General features: G+C 42.0%; 2 protein-coding genes across 2 annotated transcripts in view; both read right to left on the reverse strand.

Annotated features, from left to right (window-relative positions):
- The window catches only part of chd1 (chromodomain helicase DNA binding protein 1), a 35,324-nt gene extending 22,844 nt beyond the window's left edge, over positions 1 to 12,480 (reverse strand). The window contains exons 1-10 of the mRNA XM_084159930.1: positions 12,123 to 12,480; positions 10,417 to 10,547; positions 6,029 to 6,236; positions 5,537 to 5,641; positions 5,224 to 5,276; positions 4,979 to 5,125; positions 3,771 to 4,048; positions 2,766 to 2,991; positions 2,458 to 2,558; positions 2,070 to 2,248 (exon numbers count right to left, since the gene is read on the reverse strand). Coding sequence (XP_084016056.1) covers positions 2,070 to 2,248; positions 2,458 to 2,558; positions 2,766 to 2,991; positions 3,771 to 4,048; positions 4,979 to 5,125; positions 5,224 to 5,276; positions 5,537 to 5,641; positions 6,029 to 6,236; positions 10,417 to 10,469 — 1,350 coding nt within the window. The 5' untranslated portion in view covers positions 10,470 to 10,547; positions 12,123 to 12,480. The remainder of the gene's footprint in view (positions 1 to 2,069; positions 2,249 to 2,457; positions 2,559 to 2,765; positions 2,992 to 3,770; positions 4,049 to 4,978; positions 5,126 to 5,223; positions 5,277 to 5,536; positions 5,642 to 6,028; positions 6,237 to 10,416; positions 10,548 to 12,122) is intronic.
- A 4,032-nt stretch (positions 12,481 to 16,512) lies between these two features.
- LOC311127265 (transmembrane protein 217-like) lies at positions 16,513 to 17,079 on the reverse strand (the record flags this gene model as incomplete). The annotated part of the gene is made up of 1 exon (XM_084159068.1): positions 16,513 to 17,079. The coding sequence occupies one exon, from the start codon at positions 17,077 to 17,079 to the stop codon at positions 16,513 to 16,515; it is 567 nt and encodes a 188-aa protein (XP_084015194.1).
- Positions 17,080 to 22,949: the final 5,870 nt, after the last annotated feature.

The raw sequence follows: 22,949 nt of genomic DNA on the forward strand, positions 1-22,949 counted from the left end.
CCAAGGGGGGCCTTAAGTGGAGGAAATTGGTCAAATTTTTTATTTATTTTTTAAAGACAAAAATATTTTTTGGGATGAATTCTTGGTTAATTTAGGAAATCTGTACTCAAGAAAAAATTAAATACACTGCTCAAAAAAATAAAGGGAACACTTAAACAACACAATGTAACTCCAAGTCAATCACACTTCTGTGAAATCAAACTGTCCACTTAGGAAACAACACTGATTGACAATAAAATTCACATGCTGTTGTGCAAATGGAATAGACAACAGGTGGAAATTATAGGCAATTAGCAAGACACCCCCAATAAAGGACTGGTTTTGCAGGTGGTGACCACAGACCAATTCTCAGTTCCTATGCTTCCTGGCTGATGTTTTGGTCACTTTTGAATGCTGGCGGTGATTTCACTCTAGTGGTAGCATGAGACGGAGTCTACAACCCACACAAGTGGCTCAGGTAGTGCAGCTCATCCAGGATGGCACATCAATTCGAGCTGTGGCAAGAAGGTTTGCTGTGTCTGTCAGCGTAGTGTCCAGAGCATGGAGGCCCTACCAGGAGACAGGCCAGTACATCAGGAGACGTGGAGGAGGCCGTAGGAGGGCAACAACCCAGCAGCAGGACTGCTACCTCCGCCTTTGTGCAAGGAGGAGCACTGCCAGAGCCCTGCAAACTGACCTCCAGCAGGCCACAAATGTGCATGTGTCTGCTCAAACGGTCAGAAACAGACTCCATGAGGGTGGTATGAGGGCCCGACGTCCACAGGTGGGGGTTGTGCTTACAGCCCAACACCGTGCAGGACGTTTGGCATTTGCCAGAGAACACCAAGATTGGCAAATTCACCACTGGCGCCCTGTGCTCTTCACAGATGAAAGCAGGTTCACACTGAGCACGTGACAGACGTGACAGAGTCTGGAGACGCCGTGGAGAACGTTCTGCTGCCTGCAACATCCTCCAGCATGACCGGTTTGGCGGTGGGTCAGTCATGGTGTGGGGTGGCATTTCTTTGGGGGGGCCGCACAGCCCTCCATGTGCTCGCCAGAGGTAGCCTGACTGCCATTAGGTACCGAGATGAGATCCTCAGACCACTTGTGAGACCATATGCTGGTGCGGTTGGCCCTGGGTTCCTCCTAATGCAAGACAATGCTAGACCTTATGTGGCTGGAGTGTGTCAGCAGTTCCTGCAAGAGGAAGGCATTGATGCTATGGACTGGCCGGCCCGTTCCCCAGACCTAAATCCAATTGAGCACATCTGGGACATCATGTCTCGCTCCATCCACCAACGCCACGTTGCACCACAGACTGTCCAGGAGTTGGCGGATGCTTTAGTCCAGGTCTGGGAGGAGATCCCTCGGGAGACCATCCCCCACCTCATCAGGAGCATGCCCAGGCGTTGTAGGGAGGTCATACAGGCACGTGGAGGCCACACACACACTACTGAGCCTCATTTTGACTTGTTTTAAGGACATTACATCAAAGTTGGATCAGCCTGTAGTGTGGTTTTCCACTTTAATTTTGAGGGTGACTCCAAATCCAGACCTCCATGGGTTGATAAATTTGATTTCCATTGATCATGTGTGTGATTTTGTTGTCAGCACATTCAACTATGTAAAGAAAAAAGTATTTAATAAGATTATTTCATTCATTCAGATCTAGGATGTGTTATTTTAGTGTTCCCTTAATTTTTTTGAGCAGTGTATATGTGATCGTGTCTCTGTGTATGTAATGATTGTTATTTTCAAAAGACCATTTATTTTGGGGCTTAGTTATAATATAATAATAATAATATGCCATTTAGCAGACGCTTTTATCCAAAGCGACTTACAGTCATGCGTGCATACATTTTTTGTGTATGGGTGGTCCCGGGGACCGAACCCACTACCTTGGCGTTACAAGCGCAGTGCTCTACCAACTGAGCTACAGAGGACCACTGTAGTTGTGGTCAATTTGCAGTGTATCAATTATTATAATTATGTTCCTGCCCCCGACCATCCTCTTCGACAAAAATCTGCCCGCGGCTGAATCTAGTTGCCTTTCCCTGGTCTAAGGTCAATATCACCCTACTCCTTACCTTGCAGTCTCTTGAGGGAATGGACTTGGACTGGTTTCTGCGCATGTAGTCATCTATACTCTTCTGGTACTTTCTGGAGATGAGGGCTCCATCCTCCCAGCTGCACTCAGAGTACGACAGGCCCTGCCACTTGCAGAGGTAGTCCGGGAAACCCGCTGCCGACTTCTGATTTGAATGCCCTGGGTGACATCAAATCAGAACATGTTAAAAGGGTGCGATTCCCGATCAAAACTAAATATTCAGGCAATACTTTAAGAATGTTATTTATAGAACTACCACAAAACGGACTCTGCATAAAGTAGTGTAGTCTGCTCTATACATCTCAATCCTATGTCCCACCCCAAACTGTAAACAATGGAAGGAACGCCTGGGCAGTAGGACATCTCACCAATTATCCTCTCCACCAGCTGATATTGTGAGTGTAAGTCGTCCATGAGCTCCTGTTGACAGTTGAAGTATTCCACATCCTCTGGTGAAGAACATTTTATCCTGGAGAAGGAAAACAATATAATAGCAAAAAAATCATACCCAATCTAACTCTTATCTGGCACTCAAAAACACCTCTTCCAACCAATAGCCAAGGCCACAAATGTTGACTTCTGTTTTTTAATATTTGTATTATTGATAGTTTCTTTCTTTTGTGACTATGATTGACAAACACATTTCCCATCTCTGATTAATGATTTATTATCTTACCATTTCTTCTTGTCCGATTCCTTCTTCTTGAAGTTGTCTAGTTTCTTCATGCCCTTGACGTTCTGCAGCTTGAGCGTCTCCTCCGTCTCCCAGGTGTTGTGGATGTGGGACCAGCCTTTCCACTTGAACAGGTACTGCTGCTCGCCAGCCTCCTTGTTGGGGTTGAAGTTGGCGTTGGGGTCTCCGTCTGCCTCCACTGCGTACACTGTGGTGGTGCCTCCCGTCGCTGCGGGGGAAAAATAACAACCTGTGTTTAGTATGGGAATAATAAGAATTTATAAAAAACCTCAAAGCGCTTCATAAGCAAATAACTAACAAACAAGCAAGCAATATATCATGACAGGTCAGGCCAACCAAAAGAGGCCAAGTCTTTGAAAGCTGCATCCTCTGCAGATGTAGAGGGTCAGTTCATGGCGTCAGCGTAGGGAGCTGGTCAAAGGATGGTAAATGATGCTGATGATCTGGTACAGGGCCAGTCTGGGAACCAGCGTGAGTCTTATAGCCACTGGACTTCTCCTCTTCCACTCTGTGAAGCACCCACTTGGGGGATGCCTTGGCAGCTCTGGGCGCCAAAACGCTCAACACACAAAGTTCAGAGGAGTATTCAGTCGTCCTCACTACGAGCCCTCTGCCTCACCACTGCTGTAGTCCTCTATCTCCCATTCCTCTCAAGCTTCAAGCAGCCAGGTGGAAAAAAATAAATAAAAATGGTACTGTGTCCAGATGCATTTTTCAAACAAAAACATGTTCTAGCTAGCCAAGTCAAAAAGAGTTGACTTGTCAGTCAATCTGCAAATCTGTGGCTCAAAACAACCAAATATATGCAACAAAAACTCATTATCAAAACAAATAAAATGTTGGTTCCTAAAAATAATGAAAAACACTTAAAAATAACTAAATATGTAAACATGTTCAGGAGCTCTGTCTAGGTTGCTACCAGGGCGTCATGGCAACTATCAACTTAGTTAAATGGGTACTTTGACTCTTATGGTTCTGTCTCTTTACCTCCCCTCCTCCCTATCCGCGTCTCCATCACGCGCTCCAGGGTCTCAAACTCCTCCTCGTCCGGCGGGGGCACGTCCTCCCCGCACACCTCCACCAGGTCGTCAGAGTCGGTCTTCGCCTCGTCGTCCTCCTTGTAGCTGACGTTCTGCGTGGCCTGGCGCCTGGGCCCCTGGTTGGACGACGACTTCTTACCGTCGTAGTCCTCGTGGTCCGAGGACGAGCCCGCCGAGGGCTTTTTCCTCGGCACGTTGCTCTTCTTCCCGTTTCTGGCGTTGGCCCTGAAGGGAGAAAGTGAACAGGAGAGTAGCACAGTACAGTTCAGACAGTGAACAGGAGAGTAGCACAGTACAGTACAGACAGTGAACAGGAGAGTAGCACAGTACAGACAGTGAACAGGAGAGTAGCACAGTACAGTTCAGACAGTGAACAGGAGAGTAGCACAGTACAGTTCAGACAGTGAACAGGAGAGTAGCACAGTTCAGACAGTGAACAGGAGAGTAGCACAGTACAGACAGTGAACAGGAGAGTAGTACAGTTCAGACAGTGAACAGGAGAGTAGCACAGTTCAGACAGTGAACAGGAGAGTAGCACAGTACAGACAGTGAACAGGAGAGTAGCACAGTACAGACAGTGAACAGGAGAGTAGCACAGTACAGACAGTGAACAGGAGAGTAGCACAGTACAGACAGTGAACAGGAGAGTAGCACAGTACAGACAGTGAACAGGAGAGTAGCACAGTACAGACAGTGAACAGGAGAGTAGCACAATACATACAGTGAACAGGAGAGTAGCACAGTACAGACAGTGTTTCCTCTCCTCCACCCTTAGAAAGGTCATTTGATCTTCAAATCAAATTGTATTTGTTTATTACACAGATTAGCGCAGGTATAAAAAGGTGCAGTGAAACGCTTACGCGCTAGCTCCCTCAACAATGAAGCACATCTTTAGTGCCATTGACAGTCTAGTGATGAATTGTGGTGGCTGAGCATCCATTCTAAAATGATTGGTTTGCATCCAGAAATAGTTACCATGCCGATACTACTGCTAAATCAGACTGAGCTGTCATCAGTGGACCTAATAGGTATGAGGCGATAAAGGACCTTCCTTTGGATATTGACTATATCCACAGTGTAATGGTGAAAATGAGGAGTCTTAATGTGAAGGTATAAATAGTCATCTATTGGCATACAAAAAAAACGAACTCTTACTTGGTTGGAGGCTTCCTGCTTTTGACTTTGTGACTGGGCTCGTAGTCATCCGACTCCTCGCTGTGCTCCTGTTCCTGTGCTGACGAGTCAGAACCGGAACCACTCCCGGACCCCGACCCAGACCCGGAGGACGATCCAGAACCCGATCTAGAGATGGACAAAGGGGAGCATTATACAAATAGTATAGCAACATAGTCAGGGTGTTTGATATCACCCACTGAACGATGTCGGGGAGTACAACTCACTTCCTTCTCTTTCCACTTGAGTCGTCATCTGAATCGTCACTGCTCGACGAATCCTGAAAAACATCAGATTAGAAACTAAGTCCCAAATAACAAACATGTTCTAGCCTACCTGTGTGTAATAATGTGTGTTATAACCTATATACTACCAAATCAATGAATGACAGAACTAATTACCACCAAACACCAAGCTATAAAACTGAGGGAATATTTTATTCAAATTTTAAGATGAATAATCTCCCATCTTTACTGAATTTGAGCCTTAGAATACACCTTGAATAACGATGGAAGTAAAATGATTGATAACGCCACCTACCGATCCACTGTTAGAAGAGCTCTGTTGTTGTTGTTGCTGGAGTTGCTGTTTCCTTAGCATAGCTGACCTTTGCACTGCTAGGATACTGGGGTTGGACTTCCAGAACTGAGATGAAGATAGGACAGAGTTAGCTACAAGTCAAGGACAGTTCCCCTGTGGACAATACACAGTTCTTGTTCATCAGAAATACAAAATGGGGCTGTTGACCAGGGTCGTATGTATCAATGGTCTGATTTAGGTTCAATTTAGCCTTTTAGATAGCAATGAATAAGATGACATGGTAAGGAGAGACTTGATACTGGATCAGCTCTCCTACTCTGAAATGCTTGACACATACAGCCCCAGATCTTTTGATTAGATCTCAAATCTTGTTTGAACTATCCAACCTATACTCTTTCACTTCAACCTGGCAATATCATGTAGTGCTAACCCCAGTGAATCAATCTCAAAATGACATGTAATGTAGTTTCAGTTGAATGTCGGTGTTCCTACCTCGGCCCCGTCGATCTTGGCTTTGTTTACTGGTTCGTTCTTCTCCTTGGATTTCTCAGAGTCGGAATCGGACTGGCTGCCGGAGTCCGAGCTGCTTCCTGAACCGCTTCCTGAACCGCTTCCAGAACCACTTCCAGAACCGCTACTGGAGCTGGAGCTGGAGCCGGAGCCAGACCCAGAGCCCGACCCGGACTCATCGTCCGAGTTGCTGCAAGCAAACACACCATTTCTTAGACTAAGATCAACACAATAACCTATGCTTGAAGTGGACTGAAATAGGTGTCTGGACTCTGTACTCATTTTGGGTGCCGGTACTGTTTACATTTAGGTGCCAGAACTCTGCAATGTTTTTTTTTTTTAACGCCTATATTCTAAGAGGTGCCCGTACTTAAGCAGTAGAAAATTCTAGGTGTGTTCCGGGCCCAAGTCTAGCACTGATAACAACTAAAACACTCATAACTCTTAGGAAATCCTAGAGCCATGTCTAACGAGGTTTCATTTTAGATTACTCAGTTGAGAGCACACTGCTTTCCCTCCTGCGTGCGAACGTGCATGTTTCACACAGCCTCAAAACAACAACAGAAAGCATATGTGGTGCCTCAGCCCCTAAAACAACACGGCTAAACTTGAGTATGGAGGCCGTGTGTAAGGACTAGGTACAAGCTAAATAACTTGTTAATGGTGATGCAAAACATCTCTATTCTCTACGTGAACATGTAAATAAATAATTATGCCATGTTTTGGTTAACAAAAATATAAATGCAACACGCAACAATTTCAAAGATTTAACTGCATTGCAGTTCATATAAGGAAATCAGTCAACTGAAATAAATTCATTAGGCCTTAATATATGGATTTCACATGACTGGGAATTCAGATATGCATCTGTTGGTCACAGATACGTAAAAAAAAAAATATATATATATAAAAAAAAATTGGTGCGTAGATCAGAAAACCAGACTACCATTTGCCTCATGCAGCGCGACACATCTCCTTAGTATAGAGTTGATCAGGCTGATGATTGTGGCCTGTGGAATGTTGTCCCACTCATTTTTACATTTACATTTTAGTCATTTAGCAGATGCTCTTATCCAGAGCGACTTACAGGAGCAATAAGCGCACATCAGATTTTTCACCTAGTCGGCTCGGGGATTAGAACTAGCGACCTTTCGGTTACTGGCACAACGCTCTTACCTTACTAAGCTACCTGCCGCCCACTCCTCTTCAATGGCTGTGTGAAGTTGCCGGATAATGGTGGAAACTGGAACATGTTGTCATACGCGTCGATCCAGAGCACCCCAAACATGCTCAATGGGTGACATGTCTGGTGAGTATGCAGGCCATGAAAGAACTGGCCAATTCAGCTTCCAGGAATTGTGTACAGATCCTTGCGACATGGGGCTGTGCATTATCATGCTGAAACATGAGGTGATTGCAGCAGATAAATGGCACGACAATGGGCCTCAGGATCTCGTCACGGTATCTTCGTGCATTCAAATTGCCATCGATAAAATGCAATTGTGTTCGTAGCTTATGTCATACCATAAGCCCACCATGGGGCACTCTGTTCACACCGTTGACATCAGCATTACTCCATACCATACGACGCCATACACGTGGTCTGTAGTTGTACGTACTGCCAAATTCTCTAAAACAACATTGGAGGTGGCTTATGGTAGAGAAAGGAACATTAAATTATTTGGCAACAGCTCTGGTGGACATTTCTGTAGTCAGCATGCTTGAGATATCTGCAGGATTGTGTTTTGGCAAAACTGCTCATTTTAGAGCGGCCTTTTATTGTCCCCAACACAAGGTGCACTTGTGTAATGATCATGCCGTTTAATCAGCTTCTTGATTTGCCACGCCTGTCAGGTGGATGGATTATCTTGGTAAAGTATGAAAAAAATGTATGGATAAGAGCGTCTGCTAAATGACTAAAATGTTTTAGTTTTTTTTATGTAAAGGAGAAATGCTCACTAACAGGGATGTAAACACATTTGTGCACAAAAGTTTAGCGAAACATTACTTTTTGTGCGTATGGAAAATGTCTGGGAAATTTTATTTCAGCTCATGAAACATGGGACCAACACTTTACATGTTATTTTTGTTCAGTATATATATTGGGATCCTATAAAATATACTATATTTTACATGCCTGAATCTAATATACTACATTTTACATGCCTGAATCTTTGACCAGATTCTGTGCCTCAACAAGACAAGGGCTCCCGAGTGGCGCAGCGGTCTAAGGCACTGCATCTCAGTGCATGAGGCGTCACTACAGACCGAGTGGCGCAGCGGTCTAAGGCACTGCATCTCAGTGCTTGAGGCGTCACTACAGACCGAGTGGCGCAGCGGTCTAAGGCACTGCATCTCAGTGCATGAGGCGTCACTACAGACCGAGTGGCGCAGCGGTCTAAGGCACTGCATCTCAGTGCTTGAGGCGTCACTACAGACCGAGTGGCGCAGTGGTCTAAGGCACTGCATCTCAGTGCTTGAGGCGTCACTACAGACCGAGTGGCGCAGTGGTCTAAGGCACTGCATCTCAGTGCTTGAGGCGTCACTACAGACCGAGTGGCGCAGCGGTCTAAGGCACTGCATCTCAGTGCTTGAGGCGTCACTACAGACCGAGTGGCGCAGCGGTCTAAGGCACTGCATCTCAGTGCTTGAGGCGTCACTACAGACCGAGTGGCGCAGCGGTCTAAGGCACTGCATCTCAGTGCTTGAGGCGTCACTACAGACCGAGTGGCGCAGCGGTCTAAGGCACTGCATCTCAGTGCTTGAGGCGTCACTACAGACCGAGTGGCGCAGCGGTCTAAGGCACTGCATCTCAGTGCTTGAGGCGTCACTACAGACCCCCTGGTTCGATTCCAGGCTGTATCACAACTGGGAGTCCCATAGGGCGGCGCACAATTGGCCCAGCGTCGTCCGGGTTTGGCCGGTGTAGGCCGTCATTGTAAATAAGAATGTGTTCTTAACTGACTTGCCTAGTTAAATAAAGGTTAAATAAAAAAAGGGAAAGACTAAATAAGATCCAGAACAGTACCAAGCCACGCTGGTACTGTCACTACGGAAACTACAGAAACTCTAGTTTCTCTTCAATGCTTTGGCTTTAGTGACGGCGTTGTGCAGAAACAACTCAACAAACATCAGGGTGTGAGATATCGCCAAAAAAATAACATTCAAAACAGCCTTTTGTGTTGTGAACAAATTGACCATTTCCATGTCTCTACATTACTCATTAAAAGACAACGGTAGCCAATGGATTGACACCGACAATTGTGAAACAAGAAAAGCATGACGACTCAAAAAACTATGTCGTCATGTTGTTTTACGTCACACACATGCCTGCACGAACACACACATCCACTGTTTGTTTGCTGTTGTATTTGTGCTGTTGCCAGTGTCTTCTGTCCGATTTGTCTTGCACCGTTTTTGTTTTTATCCAAGCCCCCGTCCCCACAGGAGGCATTTGCCTCTTGACGTCATTACAAATAAGAATTTGTTCTTAATTGACTTGCCTGGTCAAACAAAGGTTAAAGAAATAAAAATATATAGTGCCAGCAGTAAAGGTTAAAGAAATAAAAATATATAGTGCCAGCAGTAAAAATTACAAATAACACAACTATGGTTTGCCAACTTCCAGGTAACATCAAGAAGCACACAGTGGTCTCATTTTATGTTCATATCAACAAGGATGCGAAACAACTTGCATATTCTCTTGGAGCATCCAGTAGAGCGATTGCTCCAAAACAATAACTGCTCATCAACATATCGGCTAGCCCACACACAAACCTTTGGATGGTTCATATATATATATATATATATATATATATATATATATATATATATATATATATATATATATATATATATATATATATATATATATATATATATATATATATATATATATATATATATATATATATATATATATATATGCAACATGTAGTGTTGGCCCATGTTTCATGAGCTGAAATAAAATATCCTATTCCCTTCCAGGCCCGCCCCTGCACAGTCATGTGAAATCCATAGAATAGAGTCTAATGTATTTATTTATATTGACTGATTTCCTTATATGAACTGTAACTCAGTAAAATCTTTGGAATTGTTCCGAGATATATATGCACACACACATATAATCATCAGCTAGCAAGCTCCAATGTAACAGTTTGTCCTCAATGAAAAACCTGGGATGTAGGCTATTCTCTAGGAACCAAACAGAAGCAAACAGGCTGGAACGGGAAGGGATCTACCTGAACTTGTCCAATAAGAAACGTTCAATTTCATTGCAAAATGTTTTTGCACTAATGAATAAACCCTGGACCATTTGTCGGTCACAGCACTGTCTGTCATATTCCCAAACAGATGGAGAGACACATTACCTTGACTCCCCACTGCTGTTGCTCACACCCTCCTCTTCACTTCGTCCAGCCATCTCTTAGTCCCAGATATGAGTTTTGGAGAAAATGCTATAATCCAAGCTGCCCTGGTTTACGTGTTGGATGCAGTTCACCTGTAAAATTAAAAGCACAAAAGTTGCAAAAACTAAAAATACAATTTTGAAGTGATGAGTATTTGTGTACATTCAGTGTATTTAAATGAGATGGGCATGCTGTCAATAGTGCTCAAAACTTTTAAATAGCTGCATGTGTTTTAGATTTAAAACCTCCGTCAAAACGTAGAGAAACCACCAATTTGATAAATATATCCTTAAATTGATAAACATTTTCTGATTATGGTTTGACTGCTTCCTAGTGACTGTTTGCCCTGACTGCTTCCCATGTCAGATAGCTACAAGAAGAACAGTATTCTATAAACCCGGTGTGTCGTTTATAGCGATTCGAAACTTGTTTGTTTAGCCTTATATGATGTTAGCTAGTTAGTAGCTAGAACTACATATCAAAATAGCTAACAATACATACAGCCTGCTGTTTTGTTTTCATCCCTGTCACATTAGCTAGTTTCCTTCGTCTGAATGCAAACGGTAGCGGTAAGTTAGCAGCCAGCGCTTTTCCGACCGCACAGGCCTGTTGTGAGGCCTGCACAGCATGTGAGTTTCGCGCACTGTCCTAGACAATGCGCCGCACTCTAGATCTCTTTCGTAGGAGGCCCGAAGCAAGATAGTACCACGCCTACAGTATTCTTCTCTCTCGCATACATCGACAACCAGAGTTGCGCAGCAAGCCAGTAAACTAGCAATGGCAAAGCACGCTCTGTCTGTGTGCAGAATACAGATTTATTTCTGAGATGTTTAGCATTTAGCGCACCATTTCAGCTGCTAGCTATTGGCGGTACACTATCAGACGATGAACCACACTGATGCTATCTACCTAGCCATTAACTAATATATAGCAATCCGTCTGTGAGCTAGCTACATTTAAATCCATATTTTTCTCTCTAGCCCTGAAAAGTTGTTTGCTAACCTACCTAGCTAGTTGCTAGCTAAACAGTAAACTGAAGTCAAGACCACTAACTAGCTAGCACACTGGCCTGGAAAGAGGAAAAAGCAACTAACGTTAAGCCACGTGAAACAATATTTTGTTAACAGTAGCTAGTTAGGGACGTTCAGCAAAATATTTTCCACTTGTGGCAAATATGTACCCAGCTATACTTTATTTGTTCATGTGGCCATCTGAATGACCTAGTTAGCTTACTAGCTACCTTACACATTTTAGCAAACAAACTAGCTACACTGTAGCTGACAAGCTAGCTAATCTAACAAACCAGGTCATGGGGAAAGTGTTTGGTAGTTTTTACATAAAACGTGTAGCCAATTGTGATTGTATCATTGTTTCTAACAGTCTTCTAATCAATATATGCATATTCCCATGACCTCAAACACATTCACATACCCATCACGTTTTATAATCATCCTTTTCCCGCACTCCCAAGCTAGCTCCCTCGTTGCTAATGGATAACGTTAGCTAACAAGTGTTGTTTTCATCAGTCGCTTACTTCCCAAAATCTAGCTAGGTGACAGGCTCCTTGCTTTCTATTTAACTATTTAACTAAACTAAGCAATCATACTCATATAGATGCCTGTCTTTTAGTAAAAATAAAATGGGCTTTGTTTAGTCTTTTAGGCTACCTTGATAGCTACGGCGAACTGCCAGTCTGATTCTGCCGTCCGACTTCAGTGGTCCTTTTTTCTTATTTTCTTTGGCTAGCGAACTAGCAGCTAAAGATAGCTTGCTAGCTAGCTCCCGGGCCGGGGAGAGCAGCCCCAACGATCTTACTGGAATTCGAGCCAAGTTTCTTGATTTCTTCCTCCAGATGCGTAAAATAGGTTCACCTTTTAATTTTCCGTTTTCAATTCGAAACAAACTATTCTTTGATTGACAGCGATTGTAGATAACGTTTCAGCTGAGGGTCCTACTACAGCCGGTCTCCGCCATGACGCCGTCGAGTTCACACTGTAACATTAGCGATGTAGAGCGTGGAAACCCCGGGTAGTGACGTAAAGACGATGCTTTTCGGTCTCCTACAACTGCAAACTACAATAGACGAAAGTTGACAGTAGTAGGCCTAATATGTGAAATATGGTTGTAATTATAAAACAGGGGAAGCTAGTAGTAAACATGAGAAGTAAATAGCATTGGGTTGAGTGCTGATTAGTGTCTGATTAACACCCTTCACTGCAATGCTTGCTTCAACCAAGCATTAACCTGCTTCAAATCATTTAATCCCAATTTACCTATTTGGACAAATACTTTAAATTACCCTCTAGCGTACATCTCTTACAATGGTCATCATCACCACATTTGTATCTAGATGCTGTAACCGTTTCTAGGACTCCCTCTGCCAGAGGAGGAATACATTATTGGGTAAATCAGGCCTCCTGAATCTCAATAAAAAAAAGGACAAAAACAAACAATTCAACACTATAAAGGACAATTTTCTACATATTGAATGATTATGGAATTGAAATTAGTGCAGATTTCAACAGGTTATTGTCAGGGATATCTAGCAGAATCACATGAGATAATTGGTAAAAATTCAACTGTGGTGGTAATTAGGGCTGGGAATTGCCAGGGACCTCACGATACAATATTATCACGATACTTCGGTGCAGATACCATCTGTATTTGCGATTCTCACTATTCTATATGTATTGCGATTCAATACTGTGATTTTATTGCGATTCCATGGTCCAAACATATTGCTCACCATATGTCTGCTGTAAGAGAGAGCCATGAGAAAACGAGTTTTGATCAGTCATGGAAATAAAAGTGCTGAAAACAAATTGGAACCCTATTTAAAAAGAAGATGGAGAACAAGCTATGAAGGAAAAATACTGACGTTTTGGTCTAGGTACCAACTAGCGCAAAATTAGCGATACGATATATATTGTCAAAAATAATATCACGATATGTAACTGTATCGATCCCCCCTCCCCATCACTAGTGGTAATACAACTGGTGCTGGTGTGCTTTTATAAGGACTTAAAGGACCAAAAGGCTCAGCCCAATGGCTGTCAAACCTAATTTAGGTCTGGCGGTAAGTAAAATGATAGAGGAAAATGAACGAACAAAGATGATCAGCACAACTGTGCGGCATATTATCTCGGGGCCTCCATCCACTATTGTTATTCAGACAACAGGTCATGTGACATGACCTAGATTTCTTAGGCTCCCTCAGCTCCCCTTTTAGTTGTACGTCTGTAGCGACTTTTGCGTATTGCCCTCTGGGGGAAACTTTAGAAAGTCCATTTAGTTTGAATCATTTCATGTTCTAGTCATCAATATGGTGTAACAAACAGGTCTGGTACTTTTGGGGAATTGGTAATACATTCATTGAACTTTGGCATTGACTTAAGTTTCCATATTTGAAGTGTACACAGATGCACTTGGATTGAACCAGGGAGTTAAGCCCCACACAAAGCAGCTCAGTGCTACAATGTCCTCCAAGACATTAAGTTGAGTTTTAATGCTACATTTTTGTAATGCAAATACATCAACTGAAGCTAATGCTTTTATGAATGAAGCAGTTCTCTTTTCAAAGGGAATTATGCAGAGATGTTCAATTTCCAAGACTGTCTGCTTAGGTTTCGGAACACAGTACCTTTAACACATTTGGGGGGTAAAAATACCATAAATATACACTACCAGTCAAAGGTTTGGACACACCTACTCATTCAAGGATTTTTCTTTATTTTTACAATTTTTTACATTGTAGAATAATAGTGAAGACATCAAAACTATGAAATAACACATATGGAATCATGTAGTAACCAAAAAAGTGTTAAACAAATCTAAATATATTTTATATTTGAGATTCTTCAAATAGCCACCCTTTGCCTTGATGACAGCTTTGCACACTTTTGGCATTCTCTCAACCAGCTTCATGAGGTAGTCACCTGGAATGTATTTCAATTAACAGGTGTGCCTTCTTAAAAGTTAATTTGTGGAATTTCTTTCCTTCTTAATGCGTTTGAGCCAATCAGTTGTGTTGTGACACTGTCCTCCCGAGTGGCGCAGTGGTCTACTAGAGATCCTGGTTCGAATCCAGGCTCTGTCGTAGCCGGCCGAGACCGGGAGACCCATGGGGCGGCGCACAATTGGCCCAGCGTCGTCCAGGGTAGGGGAGGCAATGGCCGGCAGGGATGTAGCTCAGTTGGTAGAGCATGGCATTTGCAACGCCAGGGTTGTGGGTTCGATTCCAGTATGAAAAATAAATAAAAATGTATGCGCTTACTAACTGTAAGTCGCTCTGGATAAGAGCGTCTGCTAAATGACTAAAATGTAAATGTAATGTAAATGTAGGGGTGGTATACCCTATAGCCCTATTTGATAAAAGACCAAATCCATATTATAGCAAGAACAGCTCAAATAAGCAAAGAGAAACGACAGTCCATCATTACTTTAAGACATGAAGGTCAGTCAATACGGAACATTTCAAGAACTTTGAAAGTTTCTTCAACTGCAGTCGCAAAAACCATCAAGCGCTATGATAAAACTGGCTCTCATGAGGACCGCCACAGGAATGGAAGACCCAGATTTACCTCTGCTGCAGAGGATTAGTTCATTAGAGTTACCAGCCTCAGAAATTGCAGCCCAAATAAATGCTTCACAGAATTCAAGTAACAGATACATCTCAACATCAACTGTTCAGAGGGGACTATGTAAATCAAGCCTTCATGGTTGAATTGGTAGAGCATGGCGCTTGCAACACCAGGATTGTGGGTTCGTTTCCCACGGGGGGCCAGTATGAAAAATGTATGCACTCACTAACTGTAAGTCGCTCTGGATAAGAGCATCTGCTAAATGACTAAAATGTAAATGTAAACAACTACTAAAGGACACCAATAAGAAGAAGAGACCTGCTTGGGCCAAGAAACACGAGCAATGGACATTAGACTGGTGGAAATTTGTCCTTTGGTCTGGAGTCCAAATTTGAGATTTTTGGTTCAAACCACCATGTCTTTGTGAGACGTCCTGTGGGTGAACGGATGATCTCCGCATGTGTAGTTCCCACCGTAAAGCATGAAGGAGGAGGTGTTATGGTGTTGGGGTGCTTTGTTGGTGACACTGTCTGTGATTTATTTAGAATTCAAGGCACACTTAACCAGCATGGCTACCACAGCATCCTGCAGTGATACACCATCCCATCTGGTTTGGGTTTAGTGGGACGATCATTTGTTTTTCAACAGGACAATGACCCAACACACCTCCAGGCTGGGTATGGGATATTTTACCAAGAAGAAGAGTGACCTGGGCTCCACAATCCCCCGACCTCAACGGATGGCAGAGTGAAGGAAAAGCAGCCAACAAGCATATGTCGGAACTCCTTCAAGACTGTTGGAAAAGCATTCCAAGTGAAGCTGGTTGAGAGAATGCCAAGAGTGTGCAAAGCTGTCATCATGGCAAAGGGTGGCTATTTGAAGAATCTCAAATATAAAATATATTTTGATTTGTTTAACACTTTTTTGGTTACTACATTATTCCATATGTGTTATTTAATAGTTTGATGTCTTCACTGTTATTCTACAATGTAGAAAATAGTCAAATTAAAGAAAAACCCTTGAATGAGTAGGTGTGTCCAAACTTTTGACTGGTACTGTATATTTACTTGACCAGTGGTAGTTGTCATATGTTTGATTTTTCGTAGTTAAGCTAGAAGAAGCTAGCAATTATTATTACTGTGTAATCGTTATGTAATCAAAACAAAAAGTAGACAGTAAACATTAATGACTGAACAGACGCATTATTGCAATGAAAAACTGGGTATTATTTGAGATATGGACGATACATACATAACACAGAGAACATCAAAGTAAAATAAAAAACAACATAAATAATACTTGTATTATACTTTCTGCATGTAAGTAAATGTCCAAAACTTATTTTTGTATCTGAAGAGACCTGTGAGAAACAAAAATAACAATTTCCGTTAAGACTGCAATATAAACCAGCATCTGGAAGCACTGTAAGAAGTCAGTTTGTCATGTTCACATACCGGTGTCTATTAGGCTCTCCATTTCAAACCCCGCTGTCAAAGGCCTTAAATTTCAGCTTGAGCTGTGTCCCCTCCTTTGGAATCCCGCCTTTGCGTTGTCGTGTCCCAAGCCGATGCCTCTCAATCTGCACTTCCAGACCGTGTGTGATTACAAGGGCCAGCCAGAAGGGGTCTCCCATGACCCTGCATATCACGCCGTACCACTCCAGTACACTCAGCTCCAAACCCAGTGCCTGCATCTGCCTCTGGAGCAGGCAAGTGACCACCAACAGAATCACGTCGTACAGCGTCAGCCAGACCGCAAAGCCCAGGATGCCCTTGTGCTGCTGGGCCCAAACTGCTCCGAGCATGCACAGGGTCAGCAGTAGGGTGATGCCACCCAGGACAAGCAGGGAGTAGTAGTAATCGAAGGACACCTGGGGCAGAAGCAGAGAGCCTGTGGCGTTGTTGGTGCTCTCCCTGGCTGTGCGCAGATGGCCAAACTCAAAGACCATTTGCATGATGCCCACCATCAAAAAATAGAGTCCTCCTACTATGGAGCCCTGGTAAGGGGTCATGCCACACATGCCTGAAGACAGAAGTAGCTTCATAGTGACAGTCACAGTCCAAGGGGCCAGAGGATAGTGAGATGGAGAGAATAAAATAAAACAAGGAGTCAGATGGTGAACGGGTAAAGGAGTTCTAGAGGTTGAGAGGCAGAATTGGAAAATAAATATTTAAAAACACAGAGGAGAGGAGACAGTCAGATTTGTTATCATTCCATCACAATGTCTCATTGAAAGAGGTCAGAACTCTTCTCGCTTAATATTCACAGTGGATGGCAGAGATATGCAGAAAAACCTGTTCACTCCTGGAAGAGAGGGGAGTCCACAACAGCACCTGAAGGGAGGAATCAGAAGACTGCATTATGTTTGAAAACAAAATATTGGAGACTGGCATGATGATAGATTATTATTGCATTAAAACTGATCTCACACTGACAGCAAACCTTAGGCAGGTAGCTACTGTAGTTACAGGATATCACTGACACTGAAAACTGCTGAGAGAGACGTCAGCTGTCATGAGGATGACTTTGTGTAAAATAGGCCAGTCTGTTATTAAATTGAAAACTGTCTGTAATGTTAGCTAGCTATCTGATAGTGATCCAATTGACATTTTAGTCATTTAGCAGACGCTCTTATCCAGAGCGATTTACAATTAGTGAGTGCATACATTTTTCATACTGGCCCCCTGTGGGAACGCATAGAGACCAATATTATATCCAACTGTATGAAAATAGGTGAGGAGGACAAATATCCATTTAAATATAACCACACTGGTTGTTCAACGTCAACAGAAACAAAAAATAACATTCAACCCAGCCCAGGCCCAGCTAGCTTGCAAACGTTAACTACAGTAGATAACTTAACGTTAATAATAGTTGCTAATGTCACATCAGCCGATATATACACTGCTTTCCAACAAAGGTGACGCGAAAATATATATTTTTAAAACCATAAATATTATCTGTGTGGCTCGACTCACTTGCTGACGGGACGTTTGTTGAAATTGGGCCCTTTGTATTGACACCTTGTTCTTTTTCACACAAAAACAATTGCTAGCTAGCTTAGCAATCAACAGGTTGATCCGTTGGCGTTGCCATCCAGATGATGAGCGAGGCCAGCAACAGTTGAAACCCCCTAGTGACGCCGCGCGCTCGCACTAATTTCAGCGCGCGAAATTCACACCTTGCCTAGCACTGTCGGATTTACCATTAGGCAGAAGAGGCAATTGCCTCAGTCCCCACATCATCATGGGCCTCATGAGCTTGGCAAAAAAAACAAAAAAACTATACATTTACATATTCAAATTCTTTCTCCACTTGAGGCTCCCCCATACTCCGCTTGAGGCATAATACATTCAAATAAAAAATCCCCATCAAAATCTGTCTGTCAGAGATTTTTCTGCATGGGATGCGTTTCAATCCACCACACCCGCCAATGTTGGCCTTCCGCATCTGCGAGCTACAGCGTGTTTGGCAGATCAGGAGACATCTCGAAAATCGGTCTTCTCACGAAAACGTCTGTAGCGTCCGAAAGTCGTGGAAAAATTACACATTTGTCATAACTGAGTAAAAGTAAGGATACCTTAATAGAAAATGACTAAAGTAAAAGTGAATGTCACCCAGTAAAATCCTACTTGAGTAAAAGTCTAAAAGTATTTGATTTTAAATATACGTAAGTATAAAAAATAAATGTAATGGCAAAAATATACTTAGGTATCAAAAGTAAAAGTAAAAGTATCAATCATTTAAAATTCCTTATATTAAGCAAAGCAAACGGCACCATTTTCTTGTTTACAGATATCCAGGGGCACACTCCAACACTCAGACATCAATTACAAATTATGCATTTGTGTTTAGTGAGTCCGCCAGAACAGCAGCACTAGGGATGTTCTCTTGATAAATGCGTGAATTTGACCATTTTCCAGTCCTGCTAAGCATTCAAAATGTAACAAGTACTTTTGGGTGTCAGGGAAAATGTATGGAGTAAAAAGTACATTATTTTCTTTAGGAATGTAGTGAAGTAAAAGTAAAAGTTGTCAAAAATAGAAATAGTAAAGTAAAGTACAGATACCCCCCAAAAATACAAAAGTAGTACTTTTAAGTATTTTTACATAAGTACTTTACACCACTGGGAAATACACATGCAGAGATCGTCCATTCACCCACACCGCGTCTCACAAAGACACAGCGGTTGAAACCAAAAATATCAAATTTGGACAAATTTGGATGGTCTAATGTCCATTGCTCGTGTTTCTTGGCCCAAGCAGGTCTCTTCTTCTTATTGGTGGCCTAAAGTTGTGGTTTCTTTGCAGCAATTCGACCATGAAGGCCTGACTCACACAGTCCCCTCTGTACTCCTGAGTGGCGCAGTGGTCTAAGGCACTGCATCGCAGCGCTAACTGTGCCACTAGAGATCCTGGTTCGAATCCAGGCTCTGTCGCAGCCGGCCGCGACCGGGAGACTCATGGGCGGCGCACAATTGGCCCAGCGTCGTCCAGGGTAGGGGAGGGAATGGCCGGCAGGGATGTAGCTCAGTTGATAGAGCATGGCGTTTGCAACACCAGGGTTGTGGGTTCGATTCCCATGGGGGGCCAGTATAAAAAAAAAAAAATTTATTCACTAACTGTAAGTCGCTCTGGATAAGAGCGTCTGCTAAATGACTAAAATGTAAACAGTTGATGTTGAGATGTGTCTGTTACTTGAACTCTGTGAAGCATTTATTTGGGCTGCAATTTCTGAGGCTGGTAACTCTAATGAACTTATCCTCTGCAGCAGAGGTAACTCTGGGTCTTCCTTTCCTGTGGCGGTCCTCATGAGAGCTAGTTTCATCATAGCACTTGAAGAAATGTTCAAAGTTCTTGAAATGTTCCGTATTGACTGACCTTCATGTCTTAAAGTACTGATGGACTGTCGTTTCTCTTTGCTTATTTGAGCTGTTCTTGCCATAATATGGTCTTTTACCAAATAGAGCTATCTTCTGTATACTCCCCCTACCTAATTGGCTCAAACGCATTAAGAAGGAAAGAAATTCCACAAATTAACTTTTAAGAAGGCACACCTGTTAATAGAAATGCATTCCAGGTGACTACCTCATGAAGCTGGTTGAGAGAATGCAAAGAGTGTGCAGAGCTGTCATCAATGCAAAGGGTGGCTATTTGAAGAATCTCAAATATAAAATATATTTAGATTTGTTTAACACTTTTTTGGTTACTACATGATTCCATTTGTGTTATTTCATAGTTTTGATGTCTTCACTACAAAGAAAAACCCTAAGATAGAAACGGACATTAAGGAACTTAAAAAGGAGAACAACTTTCTGAGAGAAGCCTTACTAGACATGCAAACTAGATCGATGAGAGAAAATCTAGTACTTATGGGTATCCAGGAAAAAGAGGGAGAGGTAACCAAGACTATTGTGATGGACTTCTTTCTAACAGCGCTTCAAATCCCACTCGAGGCTGTCGATAAAATCCAACTCGAACGTGTACACCGTTTTGGACAAAGAGGACAGAGATATGAGCGTCCAATCGTTGCCAAATTAGCTTTTTTTTAAGGATAAAGTAATGGTTAAAAGCCTAGGTAAAATACTTGCTGGCACCAAAATAGGAATTAATGATCAGTTCCCGAGGGAGATTGCAGAACGGCGCAAAGTTCTGTACCCAATCTTCAAGGAAAATAGATTAAAAGGGAAGCGTGTTGCTCTCGTTGTCGATAAACTGTATATTGACAACCATGGCGCCGGAGAAGATGGCTGCCGTTTTACAGCCCTCTAACCAATTGTACTATTATGTGTTTTTCCGCGTTATTTGTAATTTATTTTGTACATAATGTTTCTGCCATCATCTCTTATAACCAAAAAGAGCTTCTGGATATCAGGACAGCGATTACTCACCTCGTATTGGACTAATATTTTTTCTTCAAGAGGCGGCCGCAAAGGATATCCTACAGACACCCGACAAGGCCCAAATCCCCGTCATTCGCATGAGAAAGAGATATCATGGACATAGGTCGGGGTGCCTTGTAAGGATCCGACGGCGAGCGAGTAAACTGCCTCTCCCATCAATCCTATTAGCCAATCTTCAATCATTTGAGAATAAATTGGATGACCTAAGATTACGGTTTAATCTTCAACATAGGAATGCTACCAAAAATAACTTAATGAAACTGGTTACAATTGACGGAGTCACCCATAATTCACCAAATGATATTTTGAAGGAAGAAACAAAGTACTTTAAGCATATGTTTTCTTTTCAGTCGCCTCCATCTCCTCTAACTGAAGCTAATTGTAGAGAATTTTTTTCTATTGATAATGTCAAATTAACAGCCACACAGAAAGACTAATGTGAAGGTGAAATTACAGAGGAGGAACTTCTGGATGCAATTAAATACTTTAAGTCCGGGAAAACTCCAGGGTTGGATGGCATACCAGTCGAGGTATACCAAACCTTTTTTGATATACTAAGAGGACCGTTATTAGCATGTTTTAACCACTCCTATGTAAATGGTAGATTATCTGACACTCAAGAAGAAGGTCTGATCTCATTATTACTGAAACAGGATACAAGTGGAAAATATAAAGATCCAGTCCATTTACAAAATTGGAGGCCCCTTACACTTCAGTGTTGTGATGCAAAAATCCTAGCAAAATGTATAGCGCATAGAATTAAAAAGGTATTGTCGGATATTATTCATTCTAATCAAACAGGTTTTTTACATGGAAGATACATTGGAGATAATATAAGGCAAGTATTGGAAACAATAGAACACTATGGAAAATATGGGAAACCAGGCCTGCTATTCATAGCAGACTTCGAAAAGGCATTTGATAAAGTTCGACTGGGGTTTATATATAAATGCCTGGAGCATTTCAATTTTGGAGAATCTCTTATAAAATGGGTCAAAATCATGTATAGTAACCCTAGGTGTAAAATAGTAAATAATGGCTATTTCTCAGAAAGTTTTAAACTGTCAAGAGGAGTGAAACAAAGTTGTCCACTATCGGCATATCTATTTATTGTGGCCATCGAGATGTTAGCTATTAAAATCAGATCCAATAATAATATCAGAGGATTAGAAATACAGGGCTTAAAAACAAAGGTGTCATTGTACGCTGATGATTCATGTTTTCTTTTAAATCCACAACTAGAATCCCTCCACAGCCTCATAGAGGATCTAGATACATTTTCTAACCTCTCTGGATTACAACCAAATTATGACAAATGTACTATATTACGTATTGGATCACTAAAAAATACAATTTTTACATTACCATGTAGTTTACCAATAAAATGGTCTGATGGTGGTGTGGATATACTCGGAATACATATCCCAAAGGAAATAAATGATCTCACTTCAATAAATTTTAATAGAAAGTTAGAAAAAATAAATCTTACTACCATGGAAAGGAAAATACCTGTCAATTTGTGGAAAAATCACCCTGATTAACTCTTTAGTATTATCCCAGTTTACCTATTTGCTTATGGTCTTGCCTACGCCTAGCGAACAGTTTTTTTAATTATATGAGAAAAAAATTTTTTATTTGATTTGGAACGGCAAGCCAGACAAAATTAAAAGGGCATATTTATATAATGAATATGAATTCGGAGGACAGAAATTATTAAATATTAAAGCATTAGACCTATCACTAAAAGCTTCAGTCATACAAAAGTTATACTTAAATCCGAACTGGTTCTCAAGCAAATTAGTAAGATTGTCTCACCCAATGTTCAAGAAAGGCCTTTTTCCCTTTATTCAGATTACAACCTCTCACTTTCAGTTATTTGAAAAGGAAATAATCTCCCAAATATCACTATTTCTAAAACAAGCCATAGAAAGTTGGTTGCAATTTCAATTTAATCCTCCAGAAACGACAAAACAAATAATGCAACAAATATTGTGGTTCAATTCAAATATACT

This window comes from Coregonus lavaretus (assembly GCF_964263955.1).
Source record: "Coregonus lavaretus genome assembly, chromosome: 4".
Classification (NCBI taxonomy): Eukaryota; Metazoa; Chordata; class Actinopteri; order Salmoniformes; family Salmonidae; genus Coregonus; species Coregonus lavaretus.